At 36.0% G+C, this 17,712-nt stretch overlaps 1 protein-coding gene across 1 annotated transcript in view; it reads right to left on the bottom strand.

Annotated features, from left to right (window-relative positions):
• The window catches only part of LOC113038799 (whirlin-like), a 76,508-nt gene that overhangs the window by 32,111 nt on the left and 26,685 nt on the right, over positions 1-17,712 (bottom strand). The window contains exons 3-4 of the mRNA XM_026196470.1: positions 6,128-6,349; positions 1,553-1,678 (exon numbers count right to left, since the gene is read on the bottom strand). Coding sequence (XP_026052255.1) covers positions 1,553-1,678; positions 6,128-6,349 — 348 coding nt within the window. The remainder of the gene's footprint in view (positions 1-1,552; positions 1,679-6,127; positions 6,350-17,712) is intronic.

The raw sequence follows: 17,712 nt of genomic DNA, 5'->3' as shown, positions 1-17,712 counted from the left end.
TGCATTTGTGTTTTTCTGCTAGAGTGTCTATATTGGGGTGTGGGTCAGGGGTTCACCTGCTGCTAACACTATAATAACACAATCACCCTGAGTGCCGGGGTATTTGGATGAAAGCTATTTTTTCACTCTGGAGTGGTGGCTCACACACACTGAGGCTTACTTGCTCATTTCACAAAGACAGACCATAGCGACCATGACAGTCAAGCTACAAAAAAGACAAAAATATACTATAAAAGTAGAATACAGTGCACAAACATTGCTATCATTTTTCACGTTGATATATTAGCTGTCTAGAGATACTTTCAAAGAAAGAAATAAAGAAAGATTGTTTTTTTTTTGTTTGTTTTTTTCAAAAGTTTGGAAACAGTTTTTAATGTTTCTGAAAGAAGTTGGATTTTTGTAAATGTCTTATCTGCTGCAATTTACTAAAATATATAAAATACATAAAATAATTACATTTCTTTCAAAATAAAATACTGACCCCAAACTTCTAAAGGTTAATACAGTATATGTTATATTTCATATGGCATATGTGCCATGATAAATGCATGTTTATTTGCTTTCATGTTTATGGATTCCCACAGCAGCTATGAGGCATTGGAAACACAGCTTCCTGCCAAACCGCTGCCCAGAAATCCATCTCACATCTCTCTTTTCCGAACAGACATATGGCCTGAAGATAAAACATCCAGCACTCTCTCCAACGCTCTCTCTCTCCACGAGTGTATCTGGATCACCCTCCTTTTAAACTGCCATCTCCTCTCAATCCCATCATGAACCTAAAGGCTGAGCACAAAGCGAACTGCCAGCTTGAAAAGAGCTTAAAACTTTCCCTGACACCACATAATAATGATATTCACCTAAAAATGTGGTGAAAAAACTAGCAATGGAATAAACGCAGGATGTCTGGGCATATTATTCAACAGAAGAATAGCTAGAGGAAAAATCACAGGCACTTCACACAGTGGACTCCAATATTTCTTTCTCTTTCTTTCATGCACAAACACACTTGAGGGAAGCGCTAAAATCAAAGCGGGGCAGAGGTAAAACCACCCGGACTCTTTGGACAGAATATACAAACATGTTTTATCAGTCAACAAATCAGCAGATTTGTGGGATGCCTGTTAGACAGTGGGCAAAGAACAGTGTATTTTGGTAGAGACTTTTCATTGACTTCTTTTGTTTTTACACTGAGATAATGATTATTAGCCTCGCCCAACCAACATTTTTGCTTTTTCATGAAGACATTATGAAGTCTGTTTACTGAGCTGTTTTCCTCAAAGAACACACTGGCTGCTGCTCACAGTATAGGCCTGAAATAACCGGATCCAAAAGACTGAATGCAACAAAGAAAACCTTTAAATATCAGAAAAAGAAAATTAAAATTAACATGTCAAAGAGCTGTGGAACAATTAACGTAAGAAATGAGAGAGAAATACAGACTAAGGAGTGTGAAATTCTTGGACAGTTAGAGAACACGATAAGACAAGTGAAGCAAAAAGCTATAAAAATAGATCAAATGAAAGGATGTGGATTAACGCATAAACTGTACCTTTATTCCTCCACACTCTGCGGCAGAGCCTCTGTCCACACCTGTGATGTAGATACCCAGAGAGTATTCAGCCCCTCCGCGGATCATGAGACCCAGAGAACGGCCGTCATCCAGAACCAGATTTACCTGCGAAGAGGAAGAGATGGTCTGATTAACAACTAAATCAAATACACAAGTTACACATTTAAAAATGCATGTGTCATTTCCTTTATTAAATTAAAAAATTTAAAATTAAAATACTTTTTTTTTTAATTAAATTTAAATTTAGACGCTTTTATGCAAAGCGAATTACAGTGCTTTCAGGCTATAAATTTCGACCTATCGTGTGTTCCCAGGGAATCGAACCCCCAACCTTGCGCAATGCTCTACCAATTGAGCTACAGGAACACTTTATATTTAAAAAAATTAAAATACCTATATATTCCAAAGATTTAAAAAAGATGTATCATGGATTCAACAAAAATATCAAGCAACACAATGTTTGTTTTTTTTACATTAAAAATAATAATCTCTTTAGTTGCAAATCAGCATATTAGAACGATTTCTTAAGGATCGTGTGGCACTGAAGACTGCTGAAAATTCAGCATTGCCATCACATGAATAAATGACATTCTAAAACAGGCTAGATTAAAACAGAAATCAGTTATTTTTTTTTTATTTTTACAATTTTAATATAGTTTTTACTGTATGTTGGATCAAATAAACGCAGCCTTGGTGAGCACAAGAGACTTATGAACTTTTTAACAGTAGTGTATCTTGTATCATGTTTGTGCACAAATTATTTCACATAAATACACTTTGACTGACATTTTATCTGATGCATTAGCAATCAGACATTTTAAAGATTGGCTTAAGCATCCAAATACTTCACACAGACTGCTCTACACACACAAACACACTGAAATGTAGCACTGACATTACAGCGACAAGGAAATTAAAATACTTCCCAACCACAACGTGTTGTTCACCTCTCAACTATAGAGCAGCCATTGCTGCGCCTTACAACTATAATTCTCGACTCTAACAACCTATGCGCCTTAGCGAACGACAGTTCTGCTGAACCAGCAGAAGGACTCATGTGACTCCCATGACCTCTTCAATGCGCAGAACACAAAAGCAACAATAGCGCTGTGATTAGAATGCATCATAGAATCCCCACAGACCCAATCAGACGGGGTCACCAGAGCACTCTGGGAGATCAATGCGGCAGTGCGCCGTCACATCCGAAACCAGCGCCCACCTAAAGCATCTTTCACCCACTAGCCCGCTGCTTAAAGGTTAGCACTAGCCATCCCTGAAAGGTCAAGGTGGCGTAGGGCCATACTCTGTTTTGTGTGTGTCATTGTTCATAATGCCACACATTTATAAATGTCTCTCTCATGAATGGCTTCTTATATTTATTTTTGATTCTTCTTTCGAAGCGTGCTAGGGGCTAAACAGGCTTCGGCTTTCAAATGAGCTTTCTACGCAACTTTCATTTCGGTACCGAGGAAATCGTTAGAATTACCCTGCAAATTGCTTCACCACGTTGTGAGACTGAACAAGAGGGTAGTAAATCTGGGCGGACCGAGGCAGATTTCTGCTGCGCTGTGCAGTGCTGATGAAGTCGGCGTGCTGCGCTAGTGCGCTCGCTTCCAGCGGCTGCGGGGCCTGAGAAAGAGCGTGCGCTCTCCAATGGCCTTGGCAGATTTACACCTGAATGAACAGCTCATAAAACTCTCCCCCTATAACCACATTTAACAAATTCTGGCACACAGGTGAGAACAGAAGAAATTACGGAGGGGTGAGTAATAGTGCTAGGGCAAATCTGAGGAGCAGACAGAAAAAGTGTAGCACAGTTTCCGTAAAAATAAGTTGCGTGGTGTAATATTAATTGTTTTCGGCATTGATACTAATAGAACTGTTTCCTGAGCGCTCATATCAATTAGAATGGCTCATGCGACACAGAAGACTGAAGTTATCGCTGCTAATATTTCAGTTTTGTCATTGCAGGAATTAATAACATTTAAAAAAATATTGAGATATCATCGGAATGCAAATATTTTTTTTAGAATACTATCGTGAAAGAGAATGACTAGTTGTTTTTGTGAGATTAATTCAGAATTGTGAAATATAAAATGAAATTGACCTTTTATTCCATGGCTCCACAGAATGCTACTTAAAAACCATCATTTTCTGCCACCAGATAAGAAACTGAATTGGTCTAGAAACCAGTTATTTTAAACTGTAATAATATTTCACAATATTATAGCTTTACTGCATTTTTTTTAATCAAATAAATGCAGCTTACGTGAACACAGACTTCTGACTTATGAATTATAATTTAAAGACAAGCACTTGTTCTCTATTTATTTTAAAAAAATGCATTACATTCAGACATTCTGAAGTGTGGCTTAAGCGTCCAAATACTACACACCTGCTGCTTTACACACACAGACCTCTGGCACAGAATACAAAAAATAGAGAGGTAAGGAACAGTGCTATTTGGGAAGCGGACAGAAAAAAAGTTCTCATATTTAAAAGGAGGCAAAATGGACAATGTACAGTGATTGATCGCTTAATTTGTCCAACTAACAGTGTGCACTCACAGTTCCTTAGGCAAATAATGACGTGCAAACAAAACAATTTTTTTTTTCTCACCCTTCACTGATTTATATATTTAATTCATATTGTTTAAAATTCATAACAGAGCACCTGCGTACAACTGCAGATGTCTTAGACTTGTTCAGGTCTGATGGAGACTGTGTAACTGTGGAACAGACTCTTGTATTTACTGCTTCTTAATGTTTCATACATATTCAATAATTTGCCGATAAAAGACACCTAGCCCAAAACACTAATCCACCGGTTTGGATTTGCTCCTAATAGACGGTATTGTTCGAAATGGAAATGCATCGACGTCAAGGGTTTATCAGTCGAGTACACATTGTGTATGTTTACCAGAAAGACTTCTGTAAAATGCAAATCAAACACGCACACTAATTCACACACATAGCTACAGTTTTTTTTTTTTACTAATCGAGTGAAATGAGCACAAAAAGCTTATCAGAAGTAACAGAAAATATCCCAAGTAAACCAAATCAGGCTTAGTTTTAAAGTGCTTCTGCCCATTAGCTAGCGGAGATGTGCGTGTGTGACAGTGGATAAATAATGACTTATAGAAAAGGCCAGCAGTCCGTTGGCACTTCAACAGCACTAAGGTTGTCATCAGCTGGCAAAAATAACACAAAGAGCTTTGATTTAAGGAAATAATAGCACAGACAGTTTTCATGAAAGACAAAGTAAATTCTTCATTGGCACCTCTCTTACGCACCAGTGGAAACTCATTTCCACACTCAACCTGCGGTATACAGGAGCACTTAACACCACATCCATTTATTGAAGCTGGTGAGCTGTAAACAACGCAGCTTTAACATTGAGTGTTTAAAGACTCTTGCACATGCAAATAATCAGAAGTTCTCTCTCTTCAGTTTACTGTATCTCAATAACTATGTAGTTGTCTTCCACTTGGAGCGAATGGAGGTTTATTCATCTGTTTCAGGGACAAAACTGCTTTATGAACATGCTTCATGAAGAAACTATTTTAGGAGAACTCTGCACTGAATTATTTTTATACTAAAAGCGATTTATCTAAGATGATAACCATTATTTTGTAAGATTGTGAATGTGTGTGTGTGTGTGGTTCAGGTAAACACTATTTTATGGGGACAAAATCTCCCCACAAAGATGGCAATATCTGAAAAATCATTGTCCTTTTATTGGGTACAATGATGATTGATTCAAATAAAAATACACTTCTATCAACAAGTTTGGGGCGTGAAATTTGTTACAAAAGATTGTATCTATTTCAAATAAATATGGTTTACACACACAGATACATACACAAATTAGGAAGTAATAATGAAAAACATTTCTCAAGCAGCAAATAAGCATATTAGACACTGAATAAATAAAAATGTAAAAATGCTCAAAATGTAGCTTTTCCATCACTTATGTCAAATTGCTATGTATTTCACAATATTATAGAGCCTTGTTTTATTTATATTTATGTTTTTTTTTTTTTTTTCTAGACCACCTTTTTAATTATTAAATTAAAAAAAATCATACATTTTGAAATCACCATGAGAGTCATACACACTTCAGTAAGTGTAGTAAACAAAACCGTGCGTCTGTGTCATTCATTCACACAGAAGAACACAAAACATGAGGGATTCGTATTTATATTATATTTTGCCGCTTAATATTCACAGACACTAGTCCATGCCATGATTTGATTTAAGTATACAGACTTACTTTTGATCTATTAATCTGAAATTTGTCAAATTACGTGACATTCTGTGTTATACAGAAAAATGAATTTTTTTATGACTGGATTTCGCAATTCTGGATTGTGGAAGTCATATGGCCGTAATATCATTGTTTTTAGTCTATTTGTAATCAAATACATGCAGCTTTGGTGAGTTTTTAAATGGAATTTGGTCATATCCCTTTTACATGTGCTTCATGTACAGTGAACACATTAAACTATCTGCTAGCATTTAATTAATGTATACAAATTTAGATGTAAACTTTCACCTTCTTCTCATCACCGTCCTGCAACAGCTGCATGTGGCTGCGGCCCTGACTGTTGGACCTGCGCAGGGTTGCACTGCGATGCTCTGCCAGCAGGTCAGGGGGTGGGGACACACTGCGCCCCTGTGGATCCACCCAGGTGTAGACATGATTTGTGACATAACCCCCAGGGATCCGTCCCACAGAACGCACTGACATGGAGAGCTTTTTGCTGCCCTTCAGCACCTGTTAAAGACAGTTACAGGGAGACATAGCCAAACAATCAGTCTAGCGTATCTGCTAAGCGATAAAAAGCAGAGACAGTTATGGGAATGTCAAGATATTCATGCAAAAATGCTAACATTTTCACTCTGTAAGATAAATGCTCCATCAATAAGCATGCCGTACACAAACAAAGTAGCACACAGAGTCAACAAAGCTACCTGGAAACTGAAGATTAGCTCAAGCTACAAGATTAGCTCAAGCAACAATTTAAAGCAGTTAAACACTTAAAGTTAAACTGAAAAAAAAAGAAAAATGTTTCATTCATTTAATTAAAATAATTTAGATGTGAATCATTACCCTTTTTATACTGGATGAATTAAAAAAAATTTTTTAAGTGTACTAACAAAAAACTAAATTAATTAAAGCTATTTAATTTTTTTTAAATAAAAGCTATTTTTTTAAATAATCATTAATAAATAGCTAAATAAATAGAGAAAAAACGTAAATAATAAGGATAAATAAATAGAGAAAAATAAATAAGCAGATAAACATAATTTAAAATGTAAAAAAATATATACACATTCTGAAGCTAAATTTTGAAACTATTTAAGAAGGCACTATCTTTAAAACTGTAATAAATAAACAGATAAAATAATTATTAAACAAAAAATAAATAAAAAGTTACAAATAAATAAAAAGATAAAAAAAATTACTTAACATGTAACATTTTTATAAATAGACAAATACAATTAAATAAAGAGATAATTTTATTTATAAATGAGATTAAATAAACATACATAAATAAATAAATAATTTAAAGTATCTCACGTATATTTAAAATTAAATGTTAAATTTGCCCAATTCAAACAGTGAAAATCTTTAAGATTTTTAACACTTGCGGACAGATTTACTAACAGCCTACGCCAGCGCAAACAGTCTTTTATATTTTTGTCTTTTGTAAGGATTTACTAAAGACTTATTTTTGCGCCTGACCTTATTGAATATGCATTTGTTGTAATTTCCATTTCAGACAAAAAATTTAAAAATGTGAAAATTTACATTTTTTCTCATCAAACTACTGGTGTTCTTAAGTGTGAACATTGTCAGTAAATCACACGGAAAATTGTCCCCTCTCATCTGCGCTTTTATGGAATTGCGCTGTATAGTAAATCTGGCCTATATTTTTAAGCATATTTTTATTCATCCCAGTAAATTAAACCTTTTGATTTCAGTTCACCAATGACATTAAAATAGGGTTCAGATTCACTGAATAATATACACCAAATACAACTATATATAATACACACTAATTAATAAAAAACAAAGCAATAACCAGGAGAATTTAACAAAATATTTATTAAATGAGGTGTAGACAATTCTGTGCAAGAATTTAAATGAACTGATGAATAAATTTAGAAGCAGTTTGCTTACATGAATTATTTGAACAAACCAATTCAATAAAACAGATCAGTTTTTAAAAAGCTACACATTGCTACTAGTTAGAAATAGCTATGTTATTTTGAAAAGAGCTGAACTACTGAAAGATAAAGTTTTGCTCCAACACTTCTAAAACACATGGTCAGATCTGAGCTCAGAGACATACAATACAGAGGAACATGGAAGTCCCTGTGGTGTTTGCCTCATTGGTCTCTGATGGCCTGCTATGCTCACTATCACTCCACAGATCAAGGGTAGTACTACTGGCACTGCGGGACGCCACAAGTTCAGCTGAGTGTGAAATGACACTGTTCTCTCTTCTACAACACACACACATTTAAACAGATACACTAAACTGCCTTTAAACACACACCTCCCAATGCAACCCCAGAACGTATTATTGGCTTGAACTCCGAGAACTTCCTGTTCTCAGGGTGGCTTCACTGCATCTACTTCCTATGCAGCTCAGACTCCCTCACAATGCACTTCAGAAACGTTTAGGGAGTTTGTGTCTGCAGGCGTGCTTCTATTGCGTATCTCTGACCCAGTTCTGCTGAATGTTTACTGAGTTAAGTAGCAAAATACTGTGGTCCAGAAGTGTAACAAAATAAAACTGCTAATTCGTTAGTCACTCTTTCCATTGAAAATAAACACCAATGGTGCTTTGTTAATCCCCAAAAATGTTTCAAAGCCCAAAGTTTGGATTTATTTGGTAGTTAATCTGGTCCGCATTTGCTTTCGTTTCTTGCCTGGGACGGGATTTGACTGGGTTGTTTTTTGGTGATAGGGGAATGCAGAGAAAACACAAATATAATGCAGACACATCAGAATGAACAGGGGATAAAAGAGAAAGGGAAAAGATGAAAGACATCATTCAAATTTCTTAAAGGGATAATTCATCCAAAAATTACATTCTGATGTTTTCGCACCCTTATGTTGTTCCAAACCTGTTTGTGTTATACACAAAAACAAAATTTTAAATAACTGTACTGGTTACTCTCTGAAATTATAATGAATGCAGACTAACACTTGACATGAAAGAGAAATTCCCACACAAGTATAAAAACAGTAGTCCATATAATTTTAAACAAGTCCGATTTTTTTATGTTTTTAAACGTCTCTTATGCTCACAATAAAGGTGCATTTATTTTAATTACAATACAGTAAAACAGTAATATTGTGAAATATTATTACAATAAAAAAAAATGTTTTCTGCTTTAATCTGTTTTAAAATTCAAAGCTGAATTTTCAGCAGCCATTTTTTAAAAATATTTTTAAATAAATATAATAGTCTTTTCTGTTACTTTTGATCAAATTATTGTGTTTTTGCTGTATAAAAGTATACATTTCTTAAAAAAAAAAAAAAAGACTGCACCCAGCCTTTTGAATGGCAGTGTTTATTGTTAAATATTATATTATAACATATTTAGATGCTTTTATGAATTTTTTGTTTGTATCTTGAAGCTTGGAAGTCCCATTCACTGTAACTGCATGAAAAAACAAAACAACAAAAAAACGAGTACATTCTTCAGAACTCTTTCTTTTACATTCCACAGAAGAAATAAAGTCATACGATTTTGGAACAACATGAGGGTGAGTAAATGATATTCCTTTTTCAGTGAACTACTGCTTTAACAGACTAGAGGAGAAGATAAAAAACAGCTTTGTCCCTGCTGTGAATACTAACAAATAAAAGAGTGCCTGACAGCGAGATTCTTAATGCACCATCGCTGCTCTAAAGTGCTGACTGTGACACTGTCTGATGGAGTGTGTCAACAAATGAGTGGAGTAACCGAATACTGTTGGAGGAGAGAGAGAGAGAGAGAGATGGAGATGGAGGGATGGAGAAGGAGAGAAAGCAGGCAGCTTATCAAATGCTTCTTGCCACAATGTCACCTTAGGAAAGCCAATAATGCCAATAATTTGGGAAAATGCATTAATGTAGCCCCAAGCAAGTTTCATGCCACATAGAGAGAAAGGAAATGTTGGGTTTAGTTCATCCAGACAACTTAAACTCAATCTAAAACATTTGCAACTCATTTTACTTCCATAAATTTGACATTATAGAGGTGGAGCAACACCGTAGGACTAGGAAAGCACATTAGGGAAGAAAATAGTCAATTTTGATTTCATGTTGACTTTAAAGGCCATGAACACTTAAAGCTAATTACTCCAAGTCATTTCAGATCTGAGCCTGATGGCCTTACCAATTCACATGAACAGCAACACACACAAACACACACACAAACACACACACACACACGCACAGACTGAGCTGCCAGGCATTCTGTTTATTTACTGCCATTTCCAATGGGACCGATAAAGCATCCGAGGGCAGAATGAGAAATCAAGTCGTAAATGCCGAATGTCTGAGCATGTGATGTTCGAGAGCAATGACCAGCTGGCATGGATATTGAAGCAAACACAAAATGCATACATAAACAGACAATCTGTGATTGTTGCTTTGAATTAGCATAACAAAAAGGGGCCAATTAGATGATCACAAAGGGTAATTGGGTCTGGTTAGCAGAGCCGTGTGCTCAGAATGCCTTTATGAGATTACACACAGACGAGCTAGGAAGGGATGCAGGAGACATTTGCATGTGATTGAGCGATTCAGGATGAAAACCAGGAGGATAATGAATATAAAATATTTAAGAATCAATGTAGGACAATAAGATGGATAGCAGGCAGTTTCTGTGCTCATACAGTATATAATGATTTTTTGTGTAGGTGTGATTATATCATACAGTTCTTTCATGTACTGAGTTATGATCTTTAAGCACCATAATACAGTAAAAATGTAATATTGTGAAAAAATTTTTTTAATTTAAATAATTGTTTTCTGTTTAAGCATATTTTAAAATGCAATTAACTCCTGTTATCGCAAAGCCAAATTTTCAGCAGCCATTCGTTCTTAATATGTTGATTTGGTGCTCATGTGACGGAAATGTCACGCCCCTCACCATACTGTGATGTCATCTCCCAGCATGACGTAGGGACATAATTACTGATTATAATGACTTATACTGTCTTTTTATGTGTTGCATTGCCATTTCTGCATTTGTGATTGGAAAAATTACAAAAAATAAGCACTACTTTACACTGCTCAAAACTCGTGTTTGAATCATCAATGGCAAATTCTTTAAATATAAAAAAAGTTACCTACAGTCTGTGAGTCAGAACTTCCGGCAGATCAGTAAACAATCCACCATAAAATGCGTTGCACACATCTGAATATTGGGGTCGAACTGTTATAAATACAATTTAACCACTGATTTCTAGTCCTGTCCTCTTTTGGAAGGCCAAACAAAGTACTTTCGCCTTCACAACGAAACACAGTGTCACACTGAGTGAGAGGAGCCCGGCTTGAAAACGGTACGGCCGGCAGATTCGATGAAGAAGCTTGCAGCAACCACATGTGACGACCCTAAGATACTGTATCTTTCTATCAAAGATTCATCTGAACTGTCAGATGTTTCTCCTAAAACTCTTTACAAGAAAAAGTAGTTCCACATAAGACAGTGATTGCGAACATACAGCTATAAAACTAATATGAATAGCATAGCTGAGAACATTTGGTTTTAGAAGAATCTGATGAGAAATCTGATTGGTTTTAGAAGAATCTTGAGTTCAAACTGAAATCTGTAACAGTTGATTGCAGACTTGGCACATTTGCAATTACTAGGAGGATCACAAGTCTTTCCATTAAAAGTTTCCATTAGATCTAAATTTAATCTCCTTCTCAAAGGTTTCTCAGACTATGCTTATCCCAGGATTACCCTTTTTTTAACCCAGACAGAGTTAAGACCACTTTCAACCCTGGGTTAGTGTTGGCGCCAGCAACAGATAATGAATAATAAACTAAACAACACAGCCTCATTAGATACTCAAGCACTTTATACAGCCGCATAAACATCCACATTGTAGTGTCTAAATGGAAGCCATTTAAAAAATGATGACAGCCATATTAACTGAAGCATCTAAACCAGGCGGCATGCTTACCGCAAGCTGAACTCTAGGCTAATGTTTTGAGCCTTGTAAATACACAACTAAGGTGGGGATAGTAAAATTTTAAATGAACAAGTTACAATATTCTCTGATATAAACTCTGTAATGGATTATAAGACAACATTTCAAGTAAAAGTAATGCACCAAGTAACTTTAAAGCACTATGCTCGATTTCCAGAAACTGGAATTGTTTGTTTGTTTTGCTTTAAAAAGTGCTTATTCCCACCAACACAGTTAACATGCTATGACAAGCAGGCTGTCCATTCACCTGTGACTGCCATGAGTCATGTATTCCCCTTAGGCATTACTGCATAAGCAAAATCTCATTTACCAAAGCGATAACAAAACAATTTCTCATGTATTCTTTATAATGTGAGACCGGGCACAATAACGTTCAATTTAAACAATAGTTTCTCACTAAAGGATAATGAATTATGTTCAAAGTTAAGTGGTAAAATGGCAGAATTTGTCAGAAATGTCATCTGGAGAACAACATGTGTTGCTGGCAGTGAGGTCTGATATAGTTTGACAGCTCTAGAGAGCACTGACATCTTTCAACAGTTCTGTCCAGAGCTCTGGCATCTTATGCCGGACGGATCGATCGGACTACGCCGAGCTGCTGTAGCAAACATTTCTCGCTCTAAGTATCCTTCTTTCCATCAATCACCTTTCCCTGCTTTCCAACTTCTTGTCTCATCTTTCATTCTTATTTATGAGTTATTTAGCAGGGGTCGCCACCACATGGGGATACACAAGCAGGATAGAAAAGAGAGGAGTGAGAAAAGAGAGCGCTTGACTTAAGGGCAGATTTGGTGCTTGAATCAGGGAGAAGATTAAGGGAGACTTTTCACTCTTTGACTGAAACATGAGAAAACAGTTTAAGAGCTTTTGCAAACAAAAACAGACAAAGCATTGTGGGACATACAAATATAGTACTAACAAACAACGGTATCATCTCTCCGGGCTTGTTGAAGACGTCTATGTCAGGGAGAATTGTTTCAGTTAAATCAAAGATGACAGGCAACAGGATAAACATACTAATGCTCTCCTCAAAATGCAAAAACAGCTCGAATCAGACTCTCAAATGTATGCAAATGCAGTATGAAGCCTGTCAAAGTACCACACTGCAAAAAAAAAAAAAACCATTACTTAATCGGTATCTTTGTCTCGTTTCACATTGAAAACCATCTAAACATCCTTAAAACAAGACCAATATAATGGAGAAGCAAAATTGCAAAAGATATTAAGACTTGACTAACCTGATGAGAAATAAGATTTGAATGAGATCGGAGAATTAGTTTATATGCTGAGGAACCAGTGTTGTATGTTACTGTTGCTTCATCTCCTATAATCACCTTCACCCAGACATTACCAGAGCTGTCATGCTAAAGGAGATATGCTTTTCCCAACAGTCCGTAGCATGGATACTTGGTCCTACATGTCAGAGCAAATGCTTTTAGAGACAAACAAAACAATGCATTCACAAGCATAAAGACTCACAGCAAACAAAACATAAACGTATGACCTTTATATAACAGATAAAAGCACTTAGAACAGCACCAAATTCATACTGTGTGAGACACCCAATCTTTTTTCCACTAGCTCAGTGTAAAAGATTGAAAATGCATAACAAGAAAAGACTGTAATTACAACAGCTGGATGTAGTCCTGTTGGGCAAACTCAAATAAGATTTCTTCTGTGAGATCTTATTATTGTGTTGGCAAACGGTGCCACAGGCAGCGCTCGCCAGTGCTGTATTATACATTTGGTTATAGAATGACATCTGATTTTTTTCTCTGCCTGGAAGTGAGGGATAGATGAAGAAATTGAGAATGATACATTGAGAAATAGGAAAAAATATCTACTATTCGTGTCCATGGCCTGCTGTTCTACATTTGCTCCCGGACCTCCCGGTGTGTATTTGCTTCTGAGGTGAAAGGTGGCAGAAAATTAACAGAATTTTCATTTTTGTGTGAATTTATTCCTGTGAAGTCTGTAATTCACTGCAGAGGATCCACTGGTGAGCAAGTGATGTAAAGCTACATTCCCTCAAATCTGTTCTGATGAAGAAACACGCACATCTACATCCTGGATGGCCCGAGCGTGAGCACATTTTTGGCAAATGTTAATTTTCGGGTGAACTATACCTTTAAAAGCAAAATTCCCACTCTTTTTTAACATATACTCGAATTTTACAGTAATTTATGATCTACTGCATTATTCACATTTCAACAATATAAACTTAATTAATAAGAATTATTATTTTATTTAAATTTTTATACATTACTTAAAACACATTTTTAAAATCACGCTACCACATATGTAACCCTGGACCACAAAACCAGTCAGAAGGGTAAACTTTTTGAAATTGATATTTCCATTGATTTGTATAATGTATAAATAAGCTTTCCATTTATGGTTTGGAATCTCAAAAAACTAAATATTGAGAAAATCACCTTCAAAGTTGTCCAAATGAAGTTTCAAAAATTACAGTTTGATATATTTATGGTAGGAAATTTACAAAATATCTTTTTGGAACATGATCTTTACTTAATATATTAATGATGTTTGGAATAAAATAAAAATAGCTAATTTTGGCTATTGCTACAATTATACCCGTGCAACTTATGACTGGTTTTGTGGTCCAGGGTCACATACAGTATATCCAGGTTTTGCAAGGTTGTGGAAACTCTAGTTCTTCAATAAAAAATTAATAAATAAGTCATCTTTATTGATATTTTTTGAGGCCCCCTAGTTGGTCCTGACCCCCTGGTTGAGAACCACTGGTGTAAAGACATAAGAAAGCCATTTGTAGGTTGATTTCCCTAAAAAGTGTAAATACTGTGATTCTGTGTTGCTATCAATACGAATTTCAACCAGGCCAATGCTACAACATTGGCTCAACCAATGGTGTGAATTTGGGGCATCACAGTGTTTAATCATTATCATTTTATATTCAGTCTCACAAAAATGTAGCTCACAATAGAAGATACCTCTTTTCAGACTGCAGCAGTCATGACAGCTTTCCACAGTTCAGTACACCTTTCTGTCCCCCAGCTCTCACTGCACAGGTTACCTCAGTTCATTATTTGTGCTCTGCTTGTGCTGGCAAGCTAGAGAGTGACTCTGGGACCATACCGCGAGCGTGTGTGAATGGCTAGGAAAAGCTGTTGACCCTGGGCTCAAAACCATCCATCTCCTCTGCTGGGACTGGAGAGTGAACACAGAGGCATGGAACTCCTTCTTTATTATGAAAAAAGTGTAGTTAATCACTCGTCCTCGAAATAAGATGAGGAGCAGATGAAAAGAGAGCAGAAAAGCACTGATTTGGATAACCCTTAAATCAAAGAAATAGCACGAATCAAGATGAGTGTTTATCACTGCTTGCAACCCTGCCAAAGCACTGCAGCAAGTTCAAAATGAGCTTCTCAAGGGCACAAACCGAGTTTTAACCCTTTAACTGGCCTCACAAGCATGTGATAGAGCACTTTTTAAGTCACAATGCATGTTATATAACTACTGTATATATAAACTATGTCCATTGTTCTTTCTCTTTTCTTATATTTCTTGAGTTGCGATGCTATTCTTCAATGCATTGAATTGCAATCTGATTTTCAGCATCCTCTAAGGGAGGTGTATGAATTCAGAGTTTGATTTGATATGTTTGTGTATCAGGAGAAAGATAAAGTGTTGCCTCTGGATCTACACTGCCACAGGCTGCTATCTCTGGTATGTTCAGTGGTCACCTGTGCGTAAAATTAACTCCACCACCTGGGCACCAAAAAAGGGGATGCTTACCTACAAAACACACACGCATGAACTAACATGACCCGACACAACGATTCAAACAGTGGCCAGTGGTGCCAGCCATGTAATAGCAGAGTATTTCAAATGCAAATGCAATCAAGTTCAGACACAGGCTTGCTTGATTTAAAAACCTGTATGTTTTGTACTAGCATAATACTGCATGTAGTTATGTTTACCACAGACCTTTAGTCATAAATTGAAAAATAAAAAAGCCGTTGTAAAACTCCATAGGAATATCTAGAGGAAACCCATAGCAAACAACATAATTACACATTGTCTTACCCCATGAGAGAAGCCAGGCTAACTGTGGTTTTCTTGGATATCTACATGGGTCTATTTTAGTTGACATAACAGCCTTTATTTAAATAAAAACATCCCTATCAAAGTAGCTTTTCCCAGCAACTCCCCAAAAAAAAAAGACCACGGTTCATTCCAGGAGGTGCATATGTTGATTCCAGCACCGTTTACTTCTGAGAAACCCTTATTTCATTTTTGAGCACACTGTGCTTTGTGGGATGTGTTTATGTGAGAAATCAGGCTGTAATTATGTTTCTAGCCCTGATTTCTGTCTCCTGGAGTGTTATTTCCTTTTCTGTGGGATCAGCCAGTTAGGTTGAGCACATAAAGATGGGCTGACTGTCCGGATCACTTCATTAGTGGCTTGTCAGTGTCACTAGTGGCCTTTTCAACTGGGTCCAATTATGGTCCACCCACCGGCTTGAGAGAGGAAGGATCAGACGTGCTTGAGTCATGCGCGGCCGCGTTAGCACAGGGAATCAAACCACACACGGCAAACGGTAGCCAAATTAAATTATACAAGAGATAATCTCCTAGATACCTGCCTGACGTTCAGACACACTTCGATACATATGTCCACCTTCAGGTGCAGACAGGATGCAACAATCCTCATGCAAGAATCAGAACAGAAGAGGACTAATTCAACTGTGTAAGATGCAATTTAGTCAAATTTAAACTACATACACATCTGTAGTTTTGTCTTATTTTTTGTTTAAAATCCTTATTATTAAAACATGATAAGCTGTACGAGATATTCTTGCTTTTAGAAATTATAGCACTAATTATTATTTTATGAAACAAATCACTACTTGTTTTCAGGGCTTGAAAGATACATCTGATACCGATGTATCTGGATGCTAAAATATGATTTATTATATAGTGTTTGTACTTTCATCGACATAAAACATCATCCTTCACATCGGCTATATAAGTGAGGCGCGGTCATGCTGAACACAACATATTTTGTACAATGGAGCAGTGTAACTTTTTTATTTGTTTCTTTAACTCTATTTTATTTTGATAATGAACAGGTTTCAATATAGCAAAATTCTGTTGTGTGTGCGCGATGGTCATACCAAAGCGTGTATATGCCTATTCCTTTTTATTAATCTTATTCTGTTTCCTCCATTCACAGAAGTGCTGCAGCTGAATGTGATCTGTTGAATTCATCTGACATAATCTCAGATAAACTCTAAGGGCGGTGCATTGCCATTGTGAGTTACCTATGATGAGTTCCCAGCTGAGCGGACATTTCACTCGTTGGCTTCATCGTCACAATTGCATTGGACGTACTATTGGAATTCGTGATTGGTTGACAGCAAATTTCAATTCTTAAATGGAATGATAAAATAACATTATTAACCAGTTAATGGTCATTTCAAATTTTCAATTCTGTTCGGAACTATAAAATGTAATTTAGTTTCTGTTTCTGGTTCTGGTTCTGTTGCTGTCAAAATTTCGTTTGTTTCCGGTTTTCGTTCCTTGAACCGGTTCAGAGCCCTGCTTGTATTCAATGCAGGTGCATTAAATTGATCAAGTAAAACACATTTATAAAGTCAGAAAATGATTAATTAAATTTAATTAAATTATGCTTTTCTGAACTTTTTTATATATATTAAAAAATCTTCAAAAAAGTTTTTAGGGATAAAAAAAAGTTTTCAACATTGATAAGAAATGCTTCTTGAACAGCAAAATAACATATTAGACAATGAAGAGTGCAGTAATGGCTGATAAAAATGACAGAAATAAATAACATTAAATATTACATTTATATATTATAAATAAATTTATACTGCATTATACACATGCCTTAATTTAGTTAAATACAGCAG

The sequence above is a fragment of the Carassius auratus genome, chromosome 21 (assembly GCF_003368295.1).
Source record: "Carassius auratus strain Wakin chromosome 21, ASM336829v1, whole genome shotgun sequence".
Lineage (NCBI taxonomy): Eukaryota > Metazoa > Chordata > Actinopteri > Cypriniformes > Cyprinidae > Carassius > Carassius auratus.
Note: the sequence above shows the minus strand (reverse complement) of the source record. Positions and strands in the feature narration are given on the sequence as shown.